Below are 19947 nucleotides of genomic sequence, written 5' to 3'. Positions count from 1 at the left end.
GCTTTAGAGAGGGTGCAGAAGAGATTAACCAGGATGTTGCCTGGTATGGAGGGCATTAGTTATGAGGAGCGGTTGAATAAACTCGGATTGTTCTCACTGGAATGACGGAGGTTGAGAGGCGACCTGATAGAGCGGCGTTCTTCAAACTTTTTTTCTGGGGACAAATTTTTACCAACCGGCCAACCTTCGGGACCCAACCCGGCCGCCCTTCACGACACACGCCAGCCAACCTTCGCAACCCACGCTGGCCGACCTGCATGACCCACCATTTTCTCTTACCTTGTTTGCTGCTGACAAAAATGGAGAAAATGGTTTTGGGTCCCTTTGGCCCGTGTACACCCTCCTCCAATGGAACCTGTTGGATGAAGGTGAAGCCTTCTGGTGTCGGAAAGTATGGAGTCTCTATCTGTCCAAAGTTCAGAATTTTTTTCCTGTAAAATTTTACCAAATAAATCACCCCCCCGAACTTGTAAAAAAAAAGAGTAAAATAAATGAAAAAAATGAATGAAACCCCCCCGAACTTGTAAAAAAAAATGAATAAAGTAAATGAAAAAAATAAAAATTAAATGAATAAAATAAATGAATAAAAACCACCACAGAACTTGTAAAATAAAAAGCTGGAACCTTTAAAAAAAAATAGCGGCTGCACTGCGCATGCACGCCGATTATCGTGCGCGTGCAATGCGGCCAATTTTTTTGCACATGCGCGTCGATCATTTTTTAAAAAAACATGTTCGCGGCCGCTTGCAGCCGGCGTTATAAAAAGCTGGCTGCTGCGCGGGGATTTGCGCGATTGGGAGCGCTGCGGACAACGGCTCCGCGACCCACTGACTTTGAAGAACACTGATAGAGGTCTACAAAATTATGAGGGGCATAGACAGAGTGGATAGTCAGAGGCTTTTTCCCACAGTAGAGTGGCCAATTACTAGGGGGCATAGGTTTAAGGTGTGAAGGGCAAGGTTTAGAGGAGATGTACGAGGCAAGTTTTTTTTTTTTTTACACAGAGGGTAGCGGGTGCCTGGAACTCGCTGCCGGAGGAGATGGTGGAAGCAGGGACAATAGTGACATTTAAGGGGCATCTTGACAAATAGGATTGGAATAGAGGGATACGGACCAAAGAAGTGTAGAAGTTTTTAGTTTAGATGGGCAGCACGATCAGCACGGGCTTGGAGGGCCGAAGGGCTTGTTCCTGTACTGTACTTTTCTTTGTTCTTTGTAAAATGTGAAAAAGGAGAATACATTTTTTAAAAATCATAGCTTCAAGAGCCAGAGAACAACCAGGCAACTTGCCTCAATGACTTGGCCTGCTGCAATGCTCCAGTGAAGCTCAACGCAAACTAGCAGCACGGTAGCCTTGTGGATAGCACAATTGCTTCATAGCTCCAGGGTCCCAGGTTCGATTCCGGCTTGGGTCACTGTCTGTGCGGAGTTTGCACATCCTCCCTGTGTGTGCGTGGGTTTCCTCCGGGAGCTCCGGTTTCCTCCCACAGTCCAAAGATGTGCAGGTTAGGTGGATTGGCCATGACAAATTGCCCTTAGTGTCCAAAATTGCCCTTAGTGTTGGGTGGGGTTACTGGGTTATGGGGATACGGTGGAGGTGTTGACCTTGGGTAGGGTGCTCTTTCCAAGAGCCGGTGCAGACTCGATGGGCCGAATGGCCTCCTTCTGCACTGTAAATTCTATGATATCTATGATATCTCATCTTCCGGTTAGGCACGCTACAGCCTTCCGGCCTGAACATCGAATTCAACAACTTCAGATGATTAGCACTACGCCACCTCGACCCATTTGTTCTCGTTTCATTTTAACTATCTTTTACCATTTCTTTCTTTCTTAATATATATTTAATTCCCCCCCTCAATTTTATCTACCTTTCCTTCACCTTTCTCCTCTTTGCTTCCCCCTTCCCCTCCCCCCACATCTACAGTTCACCCTCTGATGTTAGTTTCCCGGCTGTTTGGCCTTTCACATCTTATGTTCTCTCTGTGGACTGCCATTAACACTCTTTCCCCTTGGTTTCTGTGGCTATGACTCATCTTTCATTCTCACTCCACAGTATAAATATTTCCCACTTTCTTTGTCTGTTAGCTTTGACAAAGAGTCATCGGACTCGAAACGTGAGCTCTTTACTCTCCCTACAGATGTTGCCAGACATGCTGAGATTTTCCAGCATTTTCTCTTTCGTTTCAGATTCCAGCATCCGCAGTAATTTGCTTTTATCCAGTGTTTAACTCACTGCCACCTCTCTTCCATACGCCGCCCCCCCACTATCCAACTTCACTGCTTTCCATTTCTTTCTTAGTGTTGGACAGGGTATTTACCAAGACTCGCTTCCACAGCCATATTTCCTTCCTCTGTGACTGTCTTCGTCTCAGACTTACCCCATGGGGATTCCAACTTAAATTCCGCCCTGCATGTAAGCTCCAGGATTACAGGTACCTCCAGGATATACAACATTCTTCCAACTGCTGCTCTCACCGCATCCTGAAAGCCACACTCAGTGCCATGCGGCGCCACATGAAGACACTCGACATCTCTCTCCAGCAGCACCATCTGTCTCTCTCTCAAAGCTGTCCCTGTCTCCAGTTTCATTTCATCCTTCGCATCATTCAACGCCTTAACAAGAATCTTTTCCTGTTTCTTACAGATGTTAAGATGTTCCTGTACCAGCCTCCCCGGACAGGCGCCGGAATGTGGCGACTAGCGGCTTTTCACAGTAACTTCATTGAAGACTACTCGTGACAATAGGCAATTTTCATTTTAATTTCATTCATTAGGGAACACAAGCTTCAACAACTCATCAACACCACAGCCCATCCTAGGCCCTCCACCAGTCCCAATCCCTCGTACCCCATTTCTCCCAGTATCAACACCACTGCCCATCCCAGGCCCTCCACCAGTCCCAATCCCTCGTACCCCATTTCTCCCAGTATCAACACCACTGCCCATCCCAGGCCCTCCACCAGTCCCAATCCCTCGTACCCCATTTCTCCCAGTATCAACACCACAGCCCATCCTAGGCCCTCCACCAGTCCCAATCCCTCGTACCCCATTTCTCCCAGTATCAACACCACTGCCCATCCCAGGCCCTCCACCAGTCCCAATCCTTCGTACCCCATTTCTCCCAGTATCAACACCACTGCCCATCCCAGGCCCTCCACCAGTCCCAATCCCTCGTACCCCATTTCTCCCAGTATCAACACCACTGCCCATCCCAGGCCCTCCACCAGTCCCAATCCCTTGTATCCCATTTCTCCCAACCCCAGCCCTTACTGCGTGTTCACCATACCCTCCGACATTCCCCTCCGAGGCTGAGCGTGCTGTTCTCAGAAAATGACTCAGCTTTGTACCCTTACGTCCCCACCTCAATGAATTCCGGGCTCGACATGATGTTGAACTATTCTTTCGCCGCCTTCGTCTCCGTGTCCACTTCTTTGGGCAAGAATCCTCCCCCGTTCCACTGATCCTTTCATGTGCCTCCAACATTCTGCCTCCAAGTGGACCCCCCGCCGGGACAATTACCTGCCCTTGATCTTTTCATTGAGAACTGTCGACGGGACATTGGCCGTCTTAATTTTTCTGCCCCCCTCACCCATTCCAACCTCGCTCCTTCCGAACTTTCTGCTCTTCACTCCGTCAGGTCTAACCCCGACTTTGTCATCAAACCTGCCGACAAAGGGAGTGCTGTTGTCGTCTGGCGCACTGACCACTACCTCGCAGAGGCTGAGTGCCAACTCTCAGATACTTCCTCCTACCTCCCCCTGGACCATGACCAGACCACTGAACATCAAGCCATTATCTCCAACACCGTTAGCGACCTCAATTCCTCTAGATGCCTTCCCCCTACAGTTTACAACCTCAGTCTCCCAACCCTGGACAGCCCGCTTTTACCTACTTCCCAAAATCCACAAAAAGGACTGTCCCGGCAGGCCCATTGTGTCAGCATGCTCTTGCCCAACCAAACTTATTTCCTCTTATCTTGACTCCATCCTCATTCCTCTGGTCCATTCCCTCCCCACCGATATCTGGGATTCCTCACATGCTGTGTCATATTGACAGCTTCCAGTTCGCGGGCCCTAACCGCATTCTATTCACCATGGATGTGCAATCTCTCTACACCTCCATCCCACAACAGGATGGTCTGAGAGCTCTTCGCTTCTTTCTTGAAAAGAGGCCCGGACAATTCCCATCTACCACCACTCTCCTCCACCTGGCTGAACTAGTTCTATCTCTCAACAACTTCTCCTTTAACTCATCTCACTTTCTCCAACTCAAAGATGCAGCAATGGGTACCCACATGGGTCCTAGCTATGCTAACCTTTTTATGGGGTATGTGGAACATTCCTTGTTCCAGGCCTATCCGGGCCCCCTCCCACAACTCCTTTGCCGATACATTGATGACTATTTTGGTGGCGCGTCATGCTCTCACCCGGACCTGGAAAAATTCATCAACTTCACTTCCAGTTTCCACCCCTCCATCACTTTCACCTGGTCCATCTCAGACACTTCCCTTCCTTGATCTTTCTGTCTCCATTTCCGGCAATAGACTATCCACTAATATCCTCTACAAGCCCACTGACTCCGACAGCTATTGGGACTACAGCTCTTCGCACCCAACACCCCAAGGACTCCATCCCTTTCTCTCAACTCCTTTGCCTCCGTCGCATTTGTTCCGATGATGCCACTTTCCAAAATGGTGCTTCGAAAATGTGTTCCTTCTTCCTCAACCGTGATTTCCCACTTACAGTTGTGGCCAGGGCCCTCAAAAGTGTGCGGTCCATCTCCCGCGCCATGACCCTCGCACCCTCCATTCCCTCCCAGTACAACGATAGAGTCCCCCTCGTTCTCACATTTCATCCCACCAGCCTCCGTAAGCATACTCCTCCGCCATTTTTGCCAACTCCAGCGTGATGCCACCACCAAACACATCTTCCCTTCACTCACTGTCAGCATTCCGCAGAGACCGTTCCCTCCGAGACAATCTAGTCCACTCCGCCACCATACCCAGCACCTCTCCCATCACCCATGGCACCTTCCCATGCAATTACAGAGGGTGTAACACCTGTCCCTTTACCTCTTTCATGCTTAACATCCCAGACCCAAAACACACATTCGAGGTTAAGCAGCGTCTCACTTGCATCTCTTCCAATTTGGTCTATTGCATTCGCTGCTCCCAATGTGGTCTCCTCTATATCAGAGAGACCAAACGCAGACTGGATGATCGCTTTGCTGAGCATCATCGGTCTGTGCGCATTCAGGACCCTGACCTTCCTGTTGCTTGCCATTTTAACAAAAGACCCTGCTCCCATGCCCACGTCTCTTCTTGGCCTGCTACAATGTTCCAGTGAAGCTCAAAGTAAACTGGACGAACAACATCTCATCTTCCGGTTAGGCACGCTACAGCCTTCCAGCCTGAACATCAAATTCAACAACTTCAGATATCAGCTCTACCCATTTGTTTTCATTTCATTTTAACTGTCTTTTACCATTTCTTTCTTTCTTAATATATATTTAATTCCCCCCCCCCACCAATCTTATCCACCTTTCCTTCACCTTTCTCCTCTTTGCTTCCCCTCTCCCCACATCTACAGTTCACCCTCTGATGTTAGTTTCCCTGCTGTTTGACCGTTCACATCTTTTCTTCTCTCTGGGGACTGTCATTACCACTCTTTCCCCTTGGTATCTGTGGCCATTAGCACCCGGTTTCCCTGGGTTTCTGTGGCTATGACTCATCTTTCATTCTCACTCCACAGTATAATTATTTCCCACTCTCTCTGTCTGTTAGCTTTGACAAAGAGTCATCGGACTCGAAGCGTTAGCTCTTTTCTCTCCCTACAGATGCTGCCAGATTTGCTGAGATTTTCCAGCATTTTCTCTTTTGCCTCAATGATTACTGTCCAGTGGCCTTGATATCAGTCGTAATGAAGTGCTTTGAGAGGTTGGTCATGAAGCGCATCAAATCCATACTCCCAGAACGCCTTGATCCACTGCAATTCGCATACCGCCGAAACCGGTCCACAGCAGATGCCACCTCCCTGGCTGTACACTCATCCTAGAGCATCTCGACAACAAGGACTCCCACAAAATAATCCCAACAAAGCTCATATCAAAGCTCGAAAACCTAGGACTTGGCTCCTCACTCTGCAACTGGATCCTCGACTTTCTGACCCACAGACCACAAACAGTAAGAATAAACAACAACACCTCCTCCACAATAGTCCTCAATACCGGGGCCCTGCAAGGCTGCGTACTTAGCCCCCTACTATACTCCCTGTACACACACGATTGAGTGGCAAACTGGTTCCAACTCCATCTACAGGTTTGCTGACGACTCAACCATAGTGGGCCGGATCTCGAATAACGACAGTCAGAATACAGGAGGGAGATAGAGAACCTAGTGGAGTGGTGCAGCGACAACAGTATATCCCTCAATGCCAGCAAAACGAAAGAGCTGGTTATTAAAGCAAAGTACTGTACACACCCCTGTCAGCATCAAAGGGCCGAGGTGAAGATGGTGAGTAGCTTCAAATTCCTAGGGGTACACATCTTCAAAAATCTGTCCTGGTTCACCCCCGTCGACGCTACCACCAAGAAAGCACAACAGCGCCTATACTTCCTCAGGAAACTAAGGAAATTTGGCCTGTCCACATTAACTCTTACCAACATTTACAGATGCAGCATTGAAAGCATCCTATCTGCTGCATCACAGCCTGGTATGACAACTGCTCGGCCCAAGGACCACAAGAAACTTCAGAGAGTCGTGAACACCGCCCAGTCCATCACACAAACCCGCCTCCTATCTACTGACTCCATTTACACCTCCCGCTGCCTGGGGAAAGTGGGCAGCATAATCAAAGACCCCTCCCACCCGGCTTACTCACTCTTCCAACTTCTTCCATCGGGCAGGAGGTACAAAAGTCTGAGAACGCGCACGAACAGACTCAAAACAGCTTCTTCCCCGCTGTTACCAGGCTCCTAAACGACCCTCTTATGGACTGACCTGATTCATACTACACCCCTGTATGCTGCACCCGATGCCGGTGTCTAGGTATTTGCATTGTGGACCTTGTGTTGCCCTATTATGTATTTTCTTTTCTTTTCATGTACTTAATGATTTGTTTGAGCTGCTCACAGAAAAATACTTTTCACTGTACCTCAGTGACAATTAACAAATCCAATCTAATCCAATAAGGAAATACCAGAGAGCAAGTGATAGGATAAAAATAACATATCAATTGGAATAAATGTTGTACTTGCAATAGAATTGTTTGTTTTCATTAAAAAAAATAAATTTAGAGTACCCGATTCATTTTTTTCCAATTAAGGGGCAATTTAGTGTGGCTAATTCAACTACCCTGCACATCTTTGGGTTGTGGGGGCGAGACCCATGCAGACAGGGGGGAAATGTGCAAACTCCACACGGACAGCGACCCAAGGCAGCAGTGCTAACCACTGTGCCATAGTGCAGTATAATTGTTAATGGCTATAATGGCTGCAGTGATATCTAACATGGCTCCAAGGGCCTCAGTTTGAAATGACTCAGTCCCAGTTAAAAGTTGGAGGGTTTGGTTTTGGGTTATGCTGGAGGTCCTGGGGGTATAGTTTCCAGTGTGTCAGGATATGCTGAACGTGGCCAGGTCCGACATCATGGCAAGTACACTGTTGTTTCTGGGGGCAGGGGATGTCCCTTTTCAAGGTTGCTTGTTAGGGGCATCCTGGAAGGTTGGGTTTTGCTTCTTTGGTGCATGAAGTCCTGGGGTTGGTGAATATCCTGTTGTTCCCCTTTTTGGTTGATTGAGCCACCTGTTCTCTTCTCTTCTTCATTGATGGTTGCTCAGTGAGCGTCAGGGAAATACGGAGTTTGGGTTGAGACTTGATCCCTCGTAATGCAGACTCTGAAGGTTTGATCACAATCAAAACATGTTGCTGCCGGCACACTTACAATGATGTTGGTTCTGCACCGGGGCTGGGAGTGGGGTTAAGTTGCATTGTGTGGTAGATATGTAACTCCCTTTAGAACTGGGGTTTTCGCATAATTTATTTACTTTTGTAAGGGTGGGGGGTGGGTATGAAGAATTTGTGCTTGGCTCCTACATAGGTGCAGATGGGACTGGTATCCGAGGGGAAGGGACTGCAGTGGGCCGTTGGTGCTGCTACAGTTGAGGGAGGTTTACGTTGGTACGCACCTGAACATGGCGTGGAAGATTTATCCTGATTTCTCATAGTAATTGTGGACTGACATGGCATGGGACGGTGTGCACCATTTTACCATGTTTTCCATGGCCTAATCCTGTTTCTTCCTCTATCTCTAGTGGGACTGTATACGTACCTAGTTACGTCTAACGATTGTATCGAGCTAGTTGTGATGTTGTTCTCTTTTCTTTGTGTTCATGCATGCTGAGCTGATTTTTTAAAAATCCTTGCTCATGGCGATGTGTGTAATTTTATTGTTTTATTGTCTACCTTAATATACTTTTAAAACACATTTCACTTGGAATGATGCAGAGCTATGGATACTGACCTGCAGAAGCATGTCACCGGGCTCCACTCTGCCATCAGCTGCCACTGCTCCCCCCTTCATTATTGACCCAATGTATATCCCACCATCACCCCGGTCATTGCTCTGACCCACGATACTGATCCCCAGGAAATTGTACTTCTCTGAAATGAAGGAGGAAAAAAAGATTAGAATTGGATAAGCAACTGAATGGTGAGGCCAATAGTGGATAAAAAGTGGGGGCCGCATAGTGAGGCAGATGGTCACCAAGTGTCTAAGAAGGCCCCATAACACCTCTGCTGCAGATCTCACATGAGAAATTCTGAAATCTTTTAGAGACAATGGGCAGGATTCTCTGATCCTGAGGCGAAGTGTTGACGACGTCGGAAACGCCAACGCGTTTCCCGACGGCGCCAACATGGCCTCTGGATCAGCAATTCTGAGCCCTACAGGGGGCCAGCACAGCACTGGAGAGGCCCACGCCACTCCAGCTGCTGATCCCAGCATCAACTGGGCGCCGCGGGGTCCACGCATGCGCCGTGGCACCGGCGCCAGTGCGCGCATGCACAGTGGCTCCCTTCTCTGCGCCAGCCCTGACGCAACATGGCACAGGGGCCGAAGCAAAACAAAGGAGGCCCCCAGCCCGAGAGGCCAGCCCGCCGATCAATGGGACCCGACCGCAGGCCAGGCCACAACGCCCCCCCCCCCCCCCACAAAGGGTCGGACACCCCCTACCCCCCAACAGGCCACCCCGGATCCTCCCACGGCGAGGTCCCGCTGGCTACGAGCAGGTTAGAACGGCGCCGACGGAACTCGGGATTTTTGTTACCGCCGCTTGGCCCATCCCGGGCCAAGAATTGCCATGGAGCCCCAACGATCGACCCCCGGCCGGCGCCAATGGCGCCGATTCTCTGCTTTGCAGAGAATCTCGTCCCGGCGTCAATGTGCAATTCGCACCGGCTGCGGCGATTCTCCGGCCCAGCTCCGAGAGAATCCCAGGCCTGAGAGAATCACGCCCAATGATCCTGTTTTCACCCTATTGACAGTAAAATTGATTTTACTCAAAATTTATAAATCAAGCTGGTCATTTGGTGGATACTCTTCGATCCTGGTCATCTATAGGATTTCTGCATCTACGCAACAAACTGCATCGTGACTCTGAAGATTCATACACTAATTGAAAATGTTTCCCATTTTTAATCAATAAATATCATTCTCCTTCATTTCAATTAACGTACTTTAATTAGAATAAGCCTTTAAGAAACTCAATTGAATTTGTTATTATGCACATCACCCGAATAGGTTCACTCGGTGCTCTATATATGTCCCAAATCACCTCCAATAAGCAAGCCCCCATGACCACGTCCCACCCAACTCACCCCCATTAAACACACGCCCCACCCAACTCACCCCATTAAACACACGCCCCACCCAACTCACCTCCATTAAACACACGCCCCACCCAACTCACCCCCATTAAACACACGCCCCACCCAACTCACCCCCATTAAACACACGCCCCACCCAACTCACCCCCATTAAAAGAAGGACGGTAGAAAGAGGGAAAATCGACCGTGGATATCTAAGGAAATAAGGGAGAGTATCAAATTGAAGGAAAAAGCATATAAAGTGGCAAAGATTGCTGGGAGATTAGAGGACTGGGAAATCTTTAGGGGGCAACAGAAAGCTACTAAAAAAGCTATAAAGAAGAGTAAGGTAGAGTATGAGAGTAAACTTGCTCAGAATATAAAAACAGACAGTAAAAGTTTTTACAAATATATAAAACAAAAAAGAGTGGCTAAGGTAAATATTGGTCCTTTAGAGGATGAGAAGGGAGTTTTAATAATGGGAAATGAAGAAATGGCTGAGGAACTGAACAGGTTTTTTGGGTCGGTCTTCACAGTGGAAGACACAAATAACATGCCAGCGACTGATAGAAATGAGGCTATGACAGGTGAGGACCTTGAGAGGATTGTTATCACTAAGGAGGTAGTGATGGGCAAGCTAATGGGGCTAAAGGTAGACAAGTCTCCTGGCCCTGATGGAATGCATCCCAGAGTGCTAAAAGAGATGGCTAGGGAATTTGCAGATGCACTAGTGATAATTTACCGAAATTCACTAGACTCTGGGGTGGTCCCGGTGGATGGGAAATTAGCAAACGTGACGCCACTGTTTAAAAAAGGAGGTAGGCAGAAAGCAGGAAATTATAGGCCAGTGAGTTTAACTTCGGTAGTAGGGAAGATGCTGGAATCTATCATCAAGGAAGAAATTGCGAGGCATCTGGATAGAAATTGTCCCATTGGGCAGACGCAGCATGGGTTCGTAAAGGGCAGGTCATGCCTAACTAATTTAGTGGAATTTTTTGAGGACATTACCAGTGCAGTAGATAACGGGGAGCCGATGGATGTGGTATATCTGGATTTCCAGAAAGCCTTTGACAAGGTGCCACACAAAAGGTTGCTGCATAAGATAAAGATGCATGGCATTAATTGTAAAGTAGTAGCATGGATAGAGGATTGGTTAATTAATAGAAAGCAAAGAGTTGGGATTAATGGGTGTTTCTCTGGTTGGCAATCAGTAGCTAGTGGTGTCCCTCAGGGATCCGTGTTTGGCCCACAATTGTTCACAATTTACATTGATGATTTGGAGTTGGGGACCAAGGGCAATGTGTCCAAGTTTGCAGATGACACTAAGATGAGTGGTAAAGCGAAAAGTGCAGAGGATACTGGAAGTCTGCAGAGGGATTTGGATAGGTTAAGTGAATGGGCTAGGGTCTGGCAGATGGAATACAATGTTGACAAATGTGAGGTTATCCATTTTGGTAGGAATAACAGCAAACGGGATTATTATTTAAACAATAAAATATTAAAGCATGCCGCTGTTCAGAGAGACTTGGGTGTGCTAGTGCATGAGTCACAGAAGGTTGGTTTACAAGTGCAACAGGTGATTAAGAAGGCAAATTGAATTTTGTCCTTCATTGCTAGAGGGATGGAGTTTAAGACTAGGGAGGTTATGTTGCAATTGTATAAGGTGTTAGTGAGGCCACACCTGGAGTATTGTGTTCAGTTTTGGTCTCCTTACTTGAGAAAGGACGTACTGGCGCTGGAGGGTGTGCAGAGGAGATTCACTAGGTTAATCCCAGAGCTGAAGGGGTGGATTATGAGGAGAGGTTGAGTAGACTGGGACTGTACTCATTGGAATTTAGAAGGATAAGGGGGGATCTTATAGAAACATTTAAAATTATGAAGGGAATAGATAGGATGAAATGAAATGAAAATCGCTTATTGTCACGAGTAGGCTTCAATGAAGTTACTGTGAAAAGCCCCTAGTCGCCACATTCCGGCGCCTGTCCGGGGAGGCTGGTACGGGAATCGAACCGTGCTGCTGGCCTGCTTGGTCTGCTTTAAAAGCCAGCGATTTAGCCTTGTGAGCTAAACCAGCCCCTTTAGATGCGGGCAGGTTGTTTCCACTGGCGGGTGACAGCAGAACTAGGGGACATAGCCTCAAAATAAGGGGAAGTAGATTTAGGACGGAGTTTAGGAGGAACTTCTTCACCCAAAGGGTTGTGAATCTATGGAATTCCTTGCCCAGTGAAGCAGTTGAGGCTCCTTCATTACATGTTTTTAAGGTAAAGATAGATAGTTTTTTGAAGAATAAAGGGATTAAGGGTTATGGTGTTCGGGCCGGAAAGTGGAGCTGAGTCCACAAAAGATCAGCCATGATCTAATTGAATGGCGGAGCAGGCTCGAGGGGCCAGATGGCCTACTCCTGCTCCTAGTTCTTATGTTCTTATTAAACACACGCCCCACCCAACTCACCATTAAACACACGCCCCACCCAACTCACCCCCATTAAACACACACCCCACCCAACTCGCCCCCATTAAACACACACCCCACCCAACTCACCCTCATTAAAAAACCCCTACCAACTCACCCTCATTAAACTCACCCTCATTAAACACATCCCAACTCACCCTCATTAAACACACCCCAACTCACCCCCATTAAACACACCCCAACTCACCTCCATTAACTCCCCACCATCAACTCACCCCCATTAAACACACCCCACCCAACTAACCCCCATAAACACACCCCAACTCACCCCCAATAAAAATGATAATATCACTGTGTTCAATAAGCAATAGCCCTCTTTCTTTCTTCCATTAATAATTATATCCCCAGACTGCTATTTACACACACATTCCGTGCTCACATCATCATTAGCTTACAGCCATCTTCACACTTCCATAAACATACTGAAACATTACCATTGCTGAGAAATAGTTAAAGTACAGGAGTCACTCACCCATGTTAAGTGTCACAGTGATAATATTGAGGGACATGGTGGAATCTGTGATGCTACTCAACGACGAAGACTGTACGGAACAAAACATTTGTTTGGTTGTTTAACAGAAATGACGTACATAAAACATTTTGATTCCGTTTTCTCTAAAGGAACCCACTACATATTTAAATCTATTTATTTATTTTTAAAACTGGTCTTTTTCGGCTGAACAAAGCAAATGTAGATGGCTGCAACCAGTCACCTGACCACGTTGTTGCCCCTTTGGGAGCTATTCCTAGGAGTTTCAAGGACAAAATAATTACTTCTTCAGTGTCTGAAATGTCTATGCCTGGTGCTTTATTAACAGACTTCCATCACACCAGGGACTGTTCAGACCAATGCAGGATGTAATTTGCATTGGATAAGCCAACATTGCTAGCAGAGTCAGTGAGTCTGCTGAGACAATGATCCAAACGCCATACCCTCAACATGGATGGCACCCCTTTCAACAACTAATGACTGAGACATTATCAGTCCTGAAAACAAAGCCAATTCCAGATGCTGGTTCAACATTCCTTTTGAAGTCATTATGGAGAAGAAAGATCAAATGTCCCAAGCCTCCAGCCTTTTGAATAGTTTAATATTGCATCTCTGGTCTTCACAGCCTGACTACTGTTTCAACATCATCTGGACGGAACTCCAGTAGCCAGGCTGGATAAACAGTCTCAACTCCTCAAAGCTTGCTTCATTCTAAAAGTCTCTGATCAATGTTTGCCATGTGGTCTAAACACAGAAAAGCTCCTCGTGCATAGTTTATTTCAAGGATTTTTGTTTTGTTTAACCAGCCAGAAACACATTGGATCGGAACCCCACCATGAAGGAAACACCCTCTGGACTCAGACTTTGGACTCTGGAACTCACAAGAACGAATATTAATTTTCCTCTCGTCTTTACTCTGAAACTTCTTTTCTCTACCCTTCATTTACTGTGTGAATATGCGGAGGGGGAAATGGCAAACACTCCTTTTTTTTCTCTTTTGAATGTGTAAATATAAACTAACCTTCAGAGTTAATTCTAACTCACATTTGCTGTGGACTATCAGTACAAAAATACTGAGGGATTGGGATAATATGGCACCACCTATTCTTTTCAAATCTAATTCAAAACACCTTTTGCTTACGGACAGGTGACTAAGAGGAAATTCAGTGCAATTTGAACTGTTCTCCTGTCCCCAGCACATTATACATGGATTTCACAACCTCAAGACATCCCAAAGTGCCTTACAGCCAACAAAGCATTTTTAAAATGACATTTCTGTGATAGGAAGTGAGACAGCTAATTTGTGCACAGCAGGGTCCCGCAGGGAGCAATGTGATAAATGGAGAGATTATCACTTTTATTATGTTGGCAGAGGACTAAATATTGGCCAGGGCTGTCAGAGAGAAAAGGGATAAGTGGGTTGAAGGATACGGTGCGAAGGTGAAGTCAGGGGATACAGTGTGGTGATTGTCCCTTTAAGGGCACCACAAGGTCAGATGGTGGAGCCGTGTGGCGATTGTTCCTTTAAGGACAACAAAGGGTGAGGATGTGGCGTTGGGATGCAATGAGAAGGTGGAGTTTAAGGTTATGGTGTGAAGGTGGAGTTTAAGGTTATGGTGTGAAGGTGGAGTTTGAGGGTATGGTGTAAAGGTGGAGTTTGAGGGTATGGTGTAAAGGTGGAGTTTGAGGGTATTGTGTGAAGGTGGAGATTGAAGGTATGGTGTAAAGGTGGAGTTTGAGGGTATGGTGTGAAGGTGGAGTTTGAGGGTATGGTGTAAAGGCGGAGTTTGAGGGTATGGTGTGAAGGTGGAGTTTGAGGATATGGTGTGAAGGTGGAGTTTGAGAGTATGGTGTAAAGGTGGAGTTTGAGGGTATGGTGTAAAGGTGGAGTTTGAGGATATGGTGTGAAGGTGGAGTTTGAGAGTATGGTGTAAAGGTGGAGTTTGAGGGTATGGTGTAAAGGTGGAGTTTGAGGATATGGTGTGAAGGTGGAGTTTGAGAGTATGGTGTAAAGGTGGAGTTTGAGGCTATGGTGTAAAGGTGGAGTTTGAGGGTATGGTGTGAAGGTGGAGTTTGAGGGTATGGTAAGACGGTGGGATTGTTCCCTTACAAGAGGGCTAATTCTGATCTTTTGCATATCACAGATTTCCTTTGGGGATACTACAGAGAGTTGACATGACATTTATATGAAACAGTCCATCAACCCTGCTGCCTCACAGCGTCAGGGACACGGGTTCAATTCCGGCCTTGGGTGATTGTGTCCCCGTGTTTGAATTGATTTCCTCCTGGTGCTCCGGATTCCTCCCACAGTCAAAGAAGTGCAGGCTGGGTGGATTGCCCGTGATCAATGCGCGGGATTACAGGGATAGGACAGGGAGTGGGCCTAGCTGGAGTGCTCTTTCAGAGGGTCGGTGCACACTTGATGGGCCAAATGGCCTCCTTCTGCACTGTAGGGATTCTATGGATATGGATTGAACACCACTCCTTGAGCTATTCAGCTAAGTTCTCGGGTCTGAAACCTCCTCATTCTCCTCAATTCTCTTGTTTTCTATCACTCTTTATTGAAGGTGCTCCTTAAAATATTGATTTTACCAAGCTTTTGATCACCTGTCCTAATAACTCCTTATGTGGCTTGGTGTTAATTTTTGTACTGACAACATTCCTGTGATGTGCCTTGGGATGTTTTGCTACTTTAAGGGTGCTATTTATATGCAAGTTGTTGTTGGTGGACTTTCCCTATACCCAAATATTATATAGCCTCAATCTCAATTTAAGTCCCATTCTGCTCTCTAGGATCCTGGATGCCAGTGTTAGCCAGCTCAGGAGGAATATTTTTCTTGCAATAATTGTTCATAGAATCACCACATTGCAGGAGACTGTTTGGCCCATCGAGTCTGCACCAACCTTCTGCAAGAGCATTCCACCTTGGCCCACAACCCTGCCTTATCCCAGTAACCCCTTAACCTAACCTACGCATCTTTGGACACTAAGGGACAATTTAGCATGGCCAACCCACCTAACCTGCACCTCTATGATATGAAGCATTCCAATCCTTCGATGTTTACACTCTTTATGACCTTACTGAGCAACTTTGAATGGTGAGGGGAAAAAAAACTCAGGAAATAAATGGTTATATTTGTCACCCTGCCATAGAATCCCGACAGTGCAGAAGGAGGCCATTTGGCCCATCGAGTGTGCACCAACCCTCTGAAAGAACACTCTAGCTAGGCCCACTCCCTATAACCCCGCGCATTGATCATGGCCAATCCACCTAATCTGAACATCTTTGGACTGTGGGAGGAAACCAGACCACCTGGAGGAAACCCACACAGACACGGGAGAAGGTGCAAACTCCACACAGTCACCCTAGGCTGGAATTGAACCCAGATGACGGGTGCTGTGAGGCAGCAGTGCTAACCACTGTACCAGTACACATCTGTCCGTTTTGGGCTATCGGCAGCTCTCTAATTTCCGTCCTCCCTCTGTTGTGTTGGGTATTGTTTCCAATCTTACCCTATCCATCTGTCTCATGCGATGCTTCCGCCTCCTACGTTTGTGTCTTCTCATAAGTCGAGAGGAAGCGCTCTGCTCCACCGAGCTACTTAACCTGAGGAACCAAGGAAAGCCCAGTTAGCAGTCGGCACAGGACTGAGAATCAGATCCGAACACGGAGTATCACATTCCCCACTCTGTACAGGACTGAAACCCACTTCTAGAATCCTATCGGTATCATACTCCCCACGCTGCACAGGACCAAGATTCAGATCCATGCCAGGATCAGTACTATACTCCACACTTTGCACAAGACAGAGACACAGGCTCAAACCAGTACCAGTGGTTTTAGTTCCGCCTGCCTCCACATTATGTTTTGGTTGAGAGTGCTTCTCATTAAAGGCATTCGATTGTCTCTTTTCTTGGTTCACCCAGTTCCTCTAGAATTACAGCTGTATAAAGTAATAATCACTAATGCTGGGGCTACAAAACAGATCTGTGCACTGCCCTCATCAAGGTGCCAACTGAACAGCTGTTAATTCCAATTTTGTGAAATAAGTCAGCGATTTGAAATGTTAACTCCTTCTCTCTCTGTTGTAGCTGCCTGACTTACAGAGTATTTGCTGCATTTTATTTGGTATTAACTGTATTTCAGCCAGGAGACAGCGAGAACAGGAACAGCGACACACACATTACAAATCAATAGCTGTTGAGTTAAGGGTGAGGGTTGACATGTGGAATTATGATATAGTAGCAATTATGGAGACATAGTTGAAGGAGGGGCAGGATTGGCAGCTTAAATCCCGGGATACAGAATCTTCAGGAGGGACAGGGGAGGGAACAAAGAGGGGGAGGCATTGCACTACTATTCAGGAGTGAATTACTGCAGTAAGGAGAGATTATATCTTGGGGGGGGGGGGGGGGGGGGGGGGGGGGGGGGAAGAGGAAAGAGAGCTTTTAAAATCATTAGAATTAGCTTAGAGAATGGGGAGTGAGTGACTGGATTGAGCAGGTAACCAGAACAGTTTCCTTCCCTACCCATATTTCCTTCTTGCAGCATTGAAAGGCCATAACCTTCTTTCCAGTGGCTCAATTGAGAAAGTCCTTGTGAACAACGTTCTCAGTTCTACCATAGAAGGATACAGGCTCTACCTTGATTTGTGCTCACTGAAGCTGCAATTGGCCTCAGTGCCCCAGCTCGAAAGAAGAAACCAGCCAGGGATCCTGCACATGATTGCTATCCAGTGACTTCTGCTGCAAAGTGTAAGAATGTGGACATCGGGAGATAGGACTGACTTTGACTGTGATTGCACTGCAGTTCAATAACCTCACAACATTCACTGTCTCAGCCATCACTTAGATAACTAGCTGTCTGTTAACCAAATCACGACAAAGAAACTTTGCTTTCAGGAGAGGAGGGGGAGCTGAACCCCAGTGAGAGTCAGCACCTTCAGGGAGAGGAGAGGGAGCTGAACCCCAAAGTGAGTCAGCACCTTCAGGGAGAGGAGGGGGAGCTGAACCCCAGTGAGAGTCAGCACCTTCAGGGAGAGGAGGGGGAGCTGTACCCCAGTGAGAGTCAGCACCTTCAGGGAGAGGAGTGGGAGCTGAACCCCAGTGTGAATCAGCACCTTCAGGAGAGGAGAGGGAGCTGTACCCCAGTGAGAGTCAGCACCTTCAGGGAGAGGAGTGGGAGCTGAACCCCAGTGTGAATCAGCACCTTCAGGAGAGGAGAGGGAGCTGTACCCCAGTGAGAGTCAGCACCTTCAGGGAGAGGCGGGGGAGCTGAACCCCAGTGAGAGTCAGCACCTTCAGGGAGAGGAGGGGGAGCTGAACCCCAGTGTGAGTCAGCACCTTCAGGGAGAGGAGGGGGAGCTGAACCCCAGTGAGAGTCAGCACCTTCAGGGAGAGGAGGGGGAGTTGAACCCCAGTGAGAGTCAGCACCTTCAGGGACAGGAGGGAGAGCTGAACCCCAGTGAGAGTCAGCACCTTCAGGGAGACGAGGGGGAGCTGAACCCCAGTGAGGGTCAGCACCTTCAGGGAGAGGAGGGGGAGCTGAACCCCAGTGAGAGTCAGCACCTTCAGGGAGAGGAGGGGGAGCTGAACCCCAGTGTGAATCAGCACCTTCAGGAGAGGAGAGGGAGTTGAACTCCAGTGTGAGTCAGCACCTTCAGGGAGAGGAGGGGGAGCTGAACCCCAGTGAGAGTCAGCACCTTCAGGGAGAGGCGGGGGAGCTGAACCCCAGTGAGAGTCAGCACCTTCAGGGAGAGGAGGGGGAGCTGAACCCCAGTGAGAGTCAGCACCTTCAGGGAGAGGAGGGGGAGCTGAACCCCAGTGAGGGTCAGCACCTTCAGGGAGAGGAGGGGGAGCTGAACCCCAGTGAGAGTCAGCACCTTCAGTAGAGGATGGTGAAAATGAGAAGATGACTTGCAGGGTTATGAGGAAAGGGCAGGGTAGTGGTAGTGAATGAATTTCGCCTTCAGATACGCCACCACAAAAATCACAGACTGAATATCCTCCTTAAATTGTGATTAATTTATCCGATTCTATAAAGTTAACTTATGAAATAAAATGCAAAACTGCAGTGAGGAGGACAGATTATGCACACCCCCTCACACGAACAACTACTTCATATTGTAAAACCAAACTGTTAACCAATTCTCCGGGGTGATTGTAAAATGGTGCCTGAATTTGAATGTTCAACAAGGAAGAAAACATTTCTAAATAGCCTCTATCATCGTCAGGATACCCAATGCGCTTCAGTCAGCACATGTCTTTTCAAGTGTAGTCATCACAAGTTTCCACAAACAAAAAGGTGACAAATGCCCAGTTAATCGGCTTCCGGAGGTGGTAATTGGGGCCCTAGTTCCTGCTCTTCATCCAATGTGACACGAGTGCTTGAAATGAAAATGAAATGAAAAATGCTTATTGTCACAGGTAGGCTTCAATGAAGTTACTGTGAAAAGCCCCTAGTCGCCACATTCCGGCGCCTGTTCGGGGAGGCTGTTACGGGAATTGAACCGTGCTGCTGGCTTGCCTTGGTCTGCTTTCAAAGCCAGTGATTTAGCCCTGTGCTAAACCAGCCTCGTCTGTATCCACCTCAGTTTAATGTCTCTTTCAATAATGCAGCATTCCTCAGCACTGGCCTGAAGTGTCAGTGCAGATTCATGGTTCAAGCCCTGTGGTCGGGTTCAGATTCTCAATCATCCGATTAAGAGGTGAGAATGATAGCAGCAGTGCCAACGGTGGCATTTAGGGAGGGGTGGTTAGTTCCTACCAGACTCTGCTTAGTACCTGCACGGTGTGTGATGAGAGGATGTTTTAATAAGACTCCCTTTCTTGTCACATCAACTTGCATGACTCACATTTCTCAGCTTTTACTTTACAAGCTTGCCACTTGGTTTGTAAAATCAGCTCAGATTATTGCCAGGAGCACAAGAAGCAAGATTTATGAGTAAAGGTGCAGCTAATGAACATTTTAGGTTTGAGGCTTAAATTGTTGGATCTATGTCAGTCTAGGCAGCTAGGGTTATGAATCCTCACGCCAGCAACTGAAGCAATAAACAGGTCAATTAATCACCTTCCAAAGGGCCTCATTCCAAACTAGCATGTTTTCTATGGCAAAGTGAAGG

General features: G+C 47.4%; 1 protein-coding gene across 4 annotated transcripts in view; it reads right to left on the bottom strand.

Annotated features, from left to right (window-relative positions):
- Window positions 1–19947, bottom strand: part of LOC119979474 (segment polarity protein dishevelled homolog DVL-1-like) — a 189494-nt gene that overhangs the window by 22538 nt on the left and 147009 nt on the right. For all 4 annotated transcript variants that reach the window (XM_038821736.1, XM_038821738.1, XM_038821739.1 and 1 more), the window contains 3 exons: window positions 16340–16433; window positions 12809–12878; window positions 8522–8661 (listed from right to left, as the gene is read on the bottom strand). In XM_038821736.1, coding sequence (XP_038677664.1) covers window positions 8522–8661; window positions 12809–12878; window positions 16340–16433 — 304 coding nt within the window. The remainder of the gene's footprint in view (window positions 1–8521; window positions 8662–12808; window positions 12879–16339; window positions 16434–19947) is intronic.

The sequence above is a fragment of the Scyliorhinus canicula genome, chromosome 16 (genome assembly GCF_902713615.1).
Source record: "Scyliorhinus canicula chromosome 16, sScyCan1.1, whole genome shotgun sequence".
NCBI lineage: Eukaryota > Metazoa > Chordata > Chondrichthyes > Carcharhiniformes > Scyliorhinidae > Scyliorhinus > Scyliorhinus canicula.
This window is presented reverse-complemented; position numbering and strand designations above follow the sequence as displayed.